This window comes from Nannobrachium achirus (assembly GCF_963921795.1).
Source record: "Nannobrachium achirus genome assembly, chromosome: 18".
Classification (NCBI taxonomy): Eukaryota; Metazoa; Chordata; class Actinopteri; order Myctophiformes; family Myctophidae; genus Nannobrachium; species Nannobrachium achirus.
In genome coordinates, this window is record NC_137825.1 from 2,896,784 (window position 1) to 2,907,305 (window position 10,522).

General features: G+C 46.5%; 1 protein-coding gene across 1 annotated transcript in view; it reads left to right on the plus strand.

The window, feature by feature from the left end:
• Window positions 1-7,326, plus strand: part of LOC308302658 (glutamate receptor ionotropic, delta-1-like) — a gene marked incomplete at its 3' end in the record, with an annotated part of 243,505 nt that extends 236,179 nt beyond the window's left edge. The window contains exons 16-19 of the mRNA XM_080746942.1: window positions 801-967; window positions 4,588-4,729; window positions 6,405-6,596; window positions 7,276-7,326. Coding sequence (XP_080603068.1) covers window positions 801-967; window positions 4,588-4,729; window positions 6,405-6,596; window positions 7,276-7,326 — 552 coding nt within the window. The remainder of the gene's footprint in view (window positions 1-800; window positions 968-4,587; window positions 4,730-6,404; window positions 6,597-7,275) is intronic.
• Window positions 7,327-10,522: the final 3,196 nt, after the last annotated feature.

A 10,522-nucleotide genomic window follows, 5' to 3' on the forward strand; every position in this document is an offset into this window, starting at 1 on the left:
CGTTTTGACCAAACGTGCAACAACAAGCCCAGATATATATGGAGCCTGCGGTAGTTCTTTTATTTGTGGAAGGTTATTGTTGCTATCTTCCCGGACCCCCTCTTCATTAAGTAGTTAATTCATTCACACTCCCACAGAGCAGTCTGTCACCTCATGTTCATTCTCATTGGCTAAAAGCTTAATTCTCATACGCCCTCTCTTACCCACAATGCATCTCAAGCAGTCTATGTAAGCAGCTTCCTGTTCTATGTTCATTCTAGATGTTTAGCTGTTACTACTGGTTGTGCAGCTGTAAGGGTTAAAAAATCCCTCCACCTCCCCGTCCTCCTCCTTGTAAATGTAGTTACTCATGTTAATATTTATTCTTCTGTGTTCTATGGATTATAATATGTGATATCTTAAATCATGCAACTGAAGGTTCAATGTTATGTGCATGTTATCTGTATGATTTGCTCTGGGGGGTAAATCAGATTATGTCTCATGTTCGAGCAGATAATTCGATTATCACAGCAGAGCTACATCGCCAAACTAAGATGCAATATCATTGGATTAGGGTAAGGTTTAGGCACTCACTACACTGAGCACACACATGGTGCGCATTTCCGAACGCACACTTTGATACGCTCGGACCGAAACACCTGTAGAAAACAACATCCCGTGAAGCAGCAGTCCTATCTCCTATGCCTTCCTGTGGGACATGCTAACGTGCTAACGTGCTAACTGTGTGTGTGTGTGTGTGTGTGTGTGTGTGTGTGTGTGTGTGTGTGTGTGTGTGTGTGTGTGTGTGTGTGTGTGTGTAGGTGAAGCAGCAGTCCTATGCCTTCCTGTGGGACATGGCGGTGTTGGAGTACGCGGCGCTGACGGACGATGACTGCGTCGTCATGGTTACCGGACACACGGTCAGCAGCAAAGGATACGGCTTCGCCCTGCAACACGGCAGTCCTTACAGGGACCTGTTCTCACACAGGTACATCCACTGATTGATTGATTGATTGATTGATTGATTGATTGATTGATTGATTGATTGATTTAAAGGGATATTCCACTTTCAAAAAATCTTTTGGTCACTTTATCATCTAATCAGGCTTTTATGAACACCCTGAACAGTTTTTATTCATATATATATTTTTATTGATTTTTTTTTCCCACTTTAAAATACAGGACATACAGGGATACTATACATAAGACAGCACATCGAGGAACAAAACAACACATACAACAAGATACAAGACAAAACAAAACCTAACATGTACCCATCCACCCGCCCACCCGCCAGCCCTGGGGGGAGTAATTGAAAATTAAAAAAGGAGAATATACATACACATACACGTGTACATATACATATACATATACATATACATATACACATACATACACACATACATGCATAGTATGGGGAAAAAGAAAGGAAATATGTATAGTGTTTTTTGGTTAAATTAAGCTTCTAGGCAAGGAAAGAAATAAAAATAAAATAAGTAAATAGTAATAAATAACCAAAGGGAAAAGATTAGTCAATTTCAGTTAACGAGTTGATAAATAAAAGAAAGGGGTCCCAAGTTCTAGAGAAGTTATTAAGACAGCATCTAGTTGTGTATTTGATTTTTTTCTAAGTGGATGAAGGATGAACAGTTTTTGAAGCGGTGAAAACCGCTTCCTAAGAGTGGCTTTGTGTGTCCCACGCCCATATATGGTCATTTTAGTCCAGAATGAACAGGCTTTTTCAAAAACAGAATGTCCGTTTAATTACCATATATGGTGATCTCAGTCCAGAATGAACAGGGTTTTTCAAAAACACAATGTATGTCACCTCATGTCCATATATGGTCACTCCAGGCCAGAATGAACAGGTTTTTTCTGTCCCGTACGTGCAGAATATCAGTCCAGAATGAATAGGCTTTTTCAAAAAGCAAAATGTGTGTCCCATGTCCATATATGGTCATTTCAGTTCAGAATGAATAGGCTTTATCTGTCCTGTACGTCCAGAATATGTGTGCGGTGTCCCTCCCGGTCAGATGAATGGATACTTTGTAATGTAAAATGTCATATCGTGACAGCCCTAGTCTTCTGGTGCATCCTCAGGGCTCTCTTCTGGATGAAACACTTCCCGCACGTCTCGCAGCCGAAGGGCCGTTCCCCCGCGTGTATCCTCTGGTGGCCTCGGAGCGTGTCCGCCTGGTTGAAGCTCTTGCCGCACGTTTCACAGCGGAAAGGTTTTTCGCCTGTGTGTATGCGGAGGTGCCGCAGCAGGTTACCTTGGATGGCGAAGGTTTTCTCGCAGAACTGGCAGTTGTGCAGTTGAGCAGGGGCGTCACACCAAATTCTGGGCCCTGGGTACAAGGATTCACTGCGGGCCCCCCATGAATGTTAACTATTGAAAAATAGCAGATATACAAGCTCACAGAACGGCACAGAGTGCCGCGCTGCGAGCCTGTAGATCTGCTATTTTTAAAAATCGTGAAAATGTGTGCCAAGAAACCTATGTTTCCATGTCAGTGATGCTCAAACCTTTTTATGTGAAGGACCCCCCATCTCAAAATATTTAGTTCCAGGGACCCCCCAGAAGCAAAATTTGTGTTACAAATGCATTGAGTTACAAATACATATATTCAAAGATTTGCACACATTTTCACGACTTTTCAAAAATAGCAGATCTACAAGCTCGCAGTGCGGCACTCGGTGCCGCGCTGTGAGCTTGTATATCTGCTATTTTTCAATAGCTAAAGTTACTAGGGCCCCTCCACCTTGGGCCCTGGTAACTCAGTCCCACTTTCCTACCCCTTGTGACGCCCCTGTGTGTGAGCACTCGCCCGTGTGCACCTTCTGGTGCAGCTTCAGACCGTGGGCACGGTAGAAGCTCTGTCCGCACTGCTCGCAGCTAAATGGCTTGATCTCGGCGTGAAGGCGCTGATGGTTCCTGAGCAGCTGTTTCAGCGTAAAGCCCTTCCCGCATACATCGCAGGTATAGGGCCTCTTGCCTGTATGCAGCAACCAGTGGTGTAAAGTAACTAAGTACATTTACTTAAGTACTGTACTTAAGTACACTTTTGAGGTATTTGTACTTTACTTGAGTATATCCAATTTCCAATACTTTTACTTCTACTCCACTACATCTTGGATTCAAATATTGTACTTTTACTACACTACATTTATTTGAACACTTTAGTTATTAGTTACTTTGCAGGTGTAAATTATATTATTATAAAACACACATTAACCCACTTTAGCCCTATTTTATACCAAGGCTATTTGAAAATAGCCGATCTACAAGCTCACAACGCGTCGCGATGCGACGCGTTGTGAGCTTGTAGATCTGCTATTTTCAAACATTTAGTACTTTTACTTTTGGTACTTTAAGTACGTTTTGGTGCCAATAATTTCATACTTTTACTCAAGTACATTTTTTATTCTGGACATTTACTTGTAACGGAGTACATCTACAGTGCAGTATTGATACTTTTACTCAAGTACAAAATGTGAGTACTTTTTCCGCCTGCATGCAGCAACATGTGTGCGTTGATGCTGCGCTGGAAGCTGAAGCTCCTGCCACACTGTGAACATCGGAAAGGCTTCTCTGCAGGGGCGTCACAAGCGGGGGAAAGTGGGACTGAGTTACCAGGGCCCAAGGTGGAGGGGCCCTAGTAACTTTAGCTATTCAAAAATAGCAGACATACAAGCTCACAGCGCGGCACCGAGTGCCGCGCTGCAAGCTTGTAGATCTGCTATTTTTGAAAAGTCGTAAAAATGTGCGCAAATCTTTGAATAATTATGTATTTTTTAAGCGAACATTTGTAACTCAGATTTTGCTTCCGGGGAGGGGTCCCTGGAACTAAATATTTTGAGATGGGGGTCTAGCTGTGGCCAAATACATATCATCTTGGGGGTCCGTCACATGAAAACGTTTGAGCACCACTGACATAGAAACATAAGTCTCACACATTTTCACGATTTTTCAAAAATAGCAGATCTACAAGCTTGCAGCGCGGCACTCGGTGCCGCGCTGTGAGCTTGTATATCTGCTATTTTTCAATAGTTAACATTCATGGGGGGCCCGCAGTGAATCCTTGTACCCAGGGCCCAGGATTTGGTGTGACGCCCCTGCTTCTCTGCGTTTGCTCCGTCCACAGCCTGGTGGGCTTTGGGCTGCACGAGCTTCAGACCGAGTTCTGTCTCTCCATCTGAAAACATAGTTCTGTATTTTTCCCAGAATGCACTCCCGTCTCCACGCGCTACCTCTTATATTTCGACCGCGGTTCACACGTCATGTAAAGCCCTCCGGCCAATCCGTGAAGCCGCCGTGTTGCGTGGACCAATCAGGGAAGCCAAAGGGCCTGTTGATGTCATCAGTCTTAAAACGCTAGTTCTCAACGTCTCCTCTCCTCTCCTCTCCCCTCCCCTCCCCTCCCCTCCCCTCCCCTCCCCTCCCCTCCTCTCCTCTCCTCTCCTCTCCTCTCCTCTCCTCTCCTCTCCCCTCCCCTCCCCTCCCCTCCTCTCCTCTCCCCTCCCCTCCCCTCCCCTCCCCTCCCCTCCCCTCCCCTCCCCTCCTCTCCTCTCCTCTCCTCTCCTCTCCTCTCCTCTCCTCTCCTCCAGGATATTGGAGCTCCAGGACAGAGGTGATCTGGATGTTCTCAGACAGAAGTGGTGGCCTCGCCTGGGTCGCTGTGACCTCGGTGGAGGTCAGGCGGGGTCGCGTCCGGACGGCCGCTCCCTCAAGCTGCACAGCTTCGCCGGGGTCTGTAGAAATCATCATTTTATTATTAACAGTTTTACTGCCAGATGTTATTATTTATTTATTGGGTCTTGTGCCAGCAAAAGCAGCTTACCTTTGCGACGTTATAGACAATGATCTATTAATTTTTTTCATTATTATTATTATTATCTTTTCTCATTAAATAGGTGTACTTTGGCTATACTGGCAGTAGAGGGCAGCCTCATGCAATAATTAATGTGAAATGGCCGCGGTCGGCTGCCGTCCGTCAAGACCACTGAATCGCTACAGAGCAATAGACCCAGAGAAAATAACAAGGAAGTGTTTTGTTACTCCATTGATGCTAACGTCCAGTGGGTTTTTGAGAGCACTTTTACGGGAGATGTGTTAACGGTACACACCCGCGCGACCCCTCATCAGTTTACAGACATCAAAACAAGGTACAAAAGAACGAGCCAAAGAACGTACAATTGCCGGCGCGCCGCCGTGAAAAATGGGGCGAACGGGAATGTCCAAAATGGTTATAGAGTTAATATTGATAATGTTATCATTAAAGGACAACTCTAGTTTTTTACAACAAGGGTTCATATTTTAGATTGTAATTAAAGAAAATAAAAGATGAGTGTTAAATTGATTTAATTTACTTCTTTCTATTCTTTCTATTGTTTTAGAGATTCTTATTTCTGTGGGTGGGGGCATGCGTACAAGTGGCTAAATATGTCATTTTACACAGAATAAGCCCATTCCCAAGATACAACGCAACCTTTCATGGTTGGATGTGACTTATGGGTGCTAGAAGTCTTACTGTAAATAGCAATAAAGAAACTGCTGGCTTATTGTGTCTAAAAATACATATTTAGCCACTTGTACGCATGCCCCACATTTTATCACGGTAAACGCAATAAAACAATAGAACAAAGCAAATTAAACATTTTTAACACTCACTTTTTCTTTTCTCTCATTACAATCTAAAATATGAACCCTTGTTGTAAAAAAACATATTCCCACCAAAAACCCATTCCTGGGACATGAAAAATTATCACACTTTTTTTTGTGTATATATATATATATATATATATATATATATATATATATATATATATACACACATATGTATATATATACATATATATATATATATATATATATATATATATATATATATATATATACACACATACACACATGTATTTATTGATGATGTATTTGATCACACTCTCTCTCCTGAATGTGTGATGTCACATATCAGTGTAATTCCTCCTCTCTCCACCAGGTGTTCTGATATGGGTGTAATTCCTCCTCTCTCCAGTAGGTGTTCTGATATGGGTGTAATTCCTCCTCTTTCCACTAGGTGTTCTGATATGGGTGTAATTCCTCCTCTCTCCACTAGGTGTTCTGATATGGGTGTAATTCCTCCTCTCTCCAGTAGGTGTACTGATATGGGTGTAATTCCCTGTGTCTCCAGGTGTACTGATATGGGTGTAATTCCTCCTCTCTCCACCAGGTGTTCTGATATGGGTGTAATTCCTCCTCTCTCCACTAGGTGTTCTGATATGGGTGTAATTCCCTGTGTCTCCAGTAGGTGTTCTGATATGGGTGTAATTCCCCCTCTCTCCAGTAGGTGTTCTGATATGGGTGTAATTCCGTGTCTCTCCAGTAGGTGTACTGATATGGGTGTAATTCCTCCTCTCTCCACCAGGTGTTCTGCGTCCTGGCGGCAGGACTGCTGCTGGCCTGCTTGGTGGCTGCACTGGAGGCCTGGTGGTCAGCTGACCGATGCCGGCGACGGGAGACCACGCCCAAAGAGGTAAGCTCCTCCCCTCGTTACCTAGAGACCACGCCCACAGAGGTAAACTCCTCCCCGCGTTACCTAGAGGCCGCGCCCACAGAGGTAAAGCCCTCCCTTCATTACCATAAAGACCACACCCACAGAGTTAAACCCCTCCCCTTCAGAGACTCACACAATATGTCCATATATGGGCATTCCAAGCTATGGGCTTAATATTGATGACATCAGGGATCTCCATATATGGGCATTGGGCAGGTCAGCTATAAACATTGAGGCATTTGTTAATGAATTCCGTCTTGGCCATAATTGGAGTGTCCATATATGGGCATTGCAATGTGATGTCACAACAGGTCAGCTATAGATATTGAGGCATTTATTCACTGCGTGCCGGATTTACACTGGCAGCCAAATCCAGCCTGAATCAGATCTGTGTCACATCCAGATTGGAATCTGATTTGTTCCCATGTGACCATGTGACCATTTAAACCAATCGGATTCCAATCTGGATGTGGCACAGTGTAAAAGGGGTCTCAGGCCCATTGATTCCAGGCCCATTGATTCCAGATGGAGACCCAAATGCATTTGGGTCTCCATAATAATAATAATAATAATACAGAATATTTATAGAAAAGAAGTCAAGAAGACATTCTGCAATACGCTGTCATCTGCACTGCTGAGTACTCTTACTCAATGCCTGTTGGTACTTTTACTTTAAATTACTTTAAAACACTGATGTTGGCCTGCAAAGCAACCAAAGCTAAGGAAACCCTCATATCTTCAGAGCCTCATCCAACCGTACGACACCTTCCGCTCACTCAGATCAGCGAACTAAAACCCCCTGGACGACACTCCACGGGTCCCACTCTTCTCCCTTCCCTAAAACGCCCTGGACGACGCTCCACGCGTCCCAGACTCTTCTCCCTTCCCTAAAACACCCTGGACGACGCTCCACGCGTCCCAGAATTTTCTCCTTTCCCTAAAACACCATGGACGATGCTCCACACCTCCTAAAGGCTTCACCGTGGGGTTTGTTGGGTTAGCTTCCTCACTCGGGCCGTCTACATTCTGGATGTCACTCCAGACTATTCCTGGTTGTCACGTAGTCTATTATTCCTATGAGTCACTAAACAGAATAACTAGACAGCTTGTTATGTAGACGGCAAAAAATGTATGATTTGAAGGTGATTTGAAGTTTTGATTCTCCTCTCCTCTCCTCTCCTCTCCTCTCCTCTCCTCTCCTCTCCCCCCCTCCCCTCTCCTCTCCTCTCCTCTCCCCTCCTCTCCTCCCCTCCCCTCTCCTCCAATCAGGACAAGGAGGTGCACCTGGCCCAGGTGCATCATGGGAGGATGAGCAGCCTGTTGGAGGAGGAGCTGAGCGTTCCTCCGTCCTCCATGGATCTGGGCCCGACTCCGCCCCCTGGTGGCGGTGTCTCCGCCTCCACCTCTTCTTACTCCGCCTCCTTCCTGCCCGGGGAGGGCGTGGCCTCCCACCTCCACGGGGGGGGCAGCCTGGGCCGATCAGCCAATCAGCAGCAGCAGCAGCAGGACCTTCCCATGCTGCTGTCCCACCCCTCCATGCCCCTCCCCCTCCCCCTGCCCCCCCACCCCATGCACCCCCACCCCCACCCTCACCCCCACCACCACCCGCACCTCCTCCCTCCCCCCTCCTCATCTTCCTCCTCCTCGCAGTGCAAACACCGGGCGCCCAACGGCGCCCTCTTCAGGCAGAGTCCGGGAAAACAACAACAACAACAACAACAACAACAACAGACCTCCTCGTGCTACCAGCCACTGCCTGGCGGGGGCGCCACCATGCAGGGGGTCATGATGGAGGCCACGCACAGCACGTCCATATGAGGGACGGAGGACAGACGGACGGACGGACGGACGGACCGAATCGCTGTCCTGTTGGAATGGAGTGAAGCTGGTTGCGCACTGCTTGCGTTTTTTTTTTTTTTTCAGACCAAGGATAGGGAGAGTAGAGGAGAGACAGAGAAAGTAAGGGAGCCCAGTGGTGACAGTTGTGAAAATCGGATAAAATGTTACGGATAAAATCTGATAAAATCTGGTCCGTAAGTCATTGGTTACAACCAATGAAAGTCTCTGCAGGAAGAGTCACCAACGTAACTTTCTCTATTCCGCAATCCTTGCCGGCAGATTCATGGCACTGAGTGGCAGATTCATGGCACTGAGTGGCAGATTCATGGCACTGAGTGGCAGATTCACACCGTAAGTTCGGTAAATAATAACAGTTTATGAGAGCCGGCTGGGCAGCTCAATGAATCTGAACGATAGAGACCTTTATATAAAATACTCAGCTCAGGAATATAAAAGAAAAAATGTCACGCATTGTTTTCTGCTGTATTGCTTTTCGGTGTACGCTGTATAATGTTATAGAGGCATCTAAAGAGCACAAAGCACGTTTCTGGACTAGCTAGTATTGCAAGACTCTGTCTGGAAACCAAATCTCACGATAGCTCCGAGACAGAAACTATACCTGCTTCTGTTTAGATCCCTCAATAAAATGAGGTGCTGTGCACATCGAAAAGCAAGTGTAGAAAAAACACCTGTGATGTGTCTTCTTTTATATTCCTGAACCCATTATATGACAAAGGTCTCATAAATAGTTTTTGTTCATGAGCTGGTCTAGCCGGCTCTCATAGAAACTTACGGTGTGAATTTGCCACCCAGGGCGACGAATCTGCCGACTGGAATCAGTGGTAGTCATGAGGGTCATGTCCTGCTCGTCTTGTTCCTCGGGTAACAACCTGTGTAGGGAGTGAGGAAGACGGCCAGTTTCTTCACAACATGGCTGCCGTGCGCGTGAACCCTAAACGCACCCCGGTTTAGTCTGGTTCTTGTAAAGGAGCGCTTGTTTTCGGTGGAGACGACGGAGGCGCGCCGTCTCAAGCGGACTTGAGCCACGGCGAGTGAGCTAAAGCCGCGTCGAGCGTTTTGCCAAGTCCGCTTGAGCCCGACTCGGCGCCGTCAGAATCTGTAAACCTTTCAGCACCTCCGCGCGGTCCGAGTGAACACAGCAGAGCTACCTACGGTTCAGCCAATCACAAGCTTCTGCCAACCCTTAACACTTGGGAGGCCAAATTCGTTCAGTAACGAGATACGGCCACTAGAGGTCACTCTGCCAAAAGGAGTTATCTCGTTCCTCAACGAGACAACAAGGGGTTAGAGAAAATGGCGCGACCAGGCTGCATTGATTTCCATTCTAGGCTGAAACATAAAAAGGGTTTATCTATGCACACGCCAGGGAAGCAGAGATCTGATTGTTTTCACGGCGACACTATAACGCGATGGTCGGCCCCCGTTTGGATTTTAGTTTCGCGAGCGTTTGTAGAAACCTTGGCTTCCCATGTGTTAACCTAACCCTAACCTCCGTGGGGTGAGTCGCTAACCCTCCCGACGCTCCGTTGTCAAAATGATGGTCGTTCCAAAGAGCCAGATTTCACAGGGCGGGTCAATACAACTGTACCGGGGTGCCTTTTGGATACACGCCTACTGTGCAGAGTGTGAATGTGAGCGGCCAGGGGGTCCCCAGGGGGTCCCCAGGGGGTCCTCAGGGGGTCCCCAGGGGGTCCCCAGGGGGTCCTCAGGGGGTCCCCAGGGGGTTCTCAGGACTGGAGCATCATTCTGGTGTTTCATGTCTATCCTTAGCTAAACCAGCACTTCTCAAGCTGGGGGTCTAATCAATAATTTGGGGGTCTAATTACAAATGTGTGTGTGTGTGGGGGGGGGGGGGGGGGGGGCAGATGATTAGTTTAATGTGCAACATTGTTTTCTCACTCAACAGTGGCTGAAAAAGGGCCCCACAAAGCTATGGTTTGATGATTGGTGATATGGTTTGATCCGTTTTTAGCCGAAGGAATGTTTTTCGTGCAAAACAGATGCTTGCAATGGATTCAGAATCATGAAAAACCCCTAGATTGACTGCTCACATGCTACATGAAAAACCCCTAGGATTGACTGCTCACATGCTACATGAAAAACCCCTAGGATTGACTGCTCACATGCTA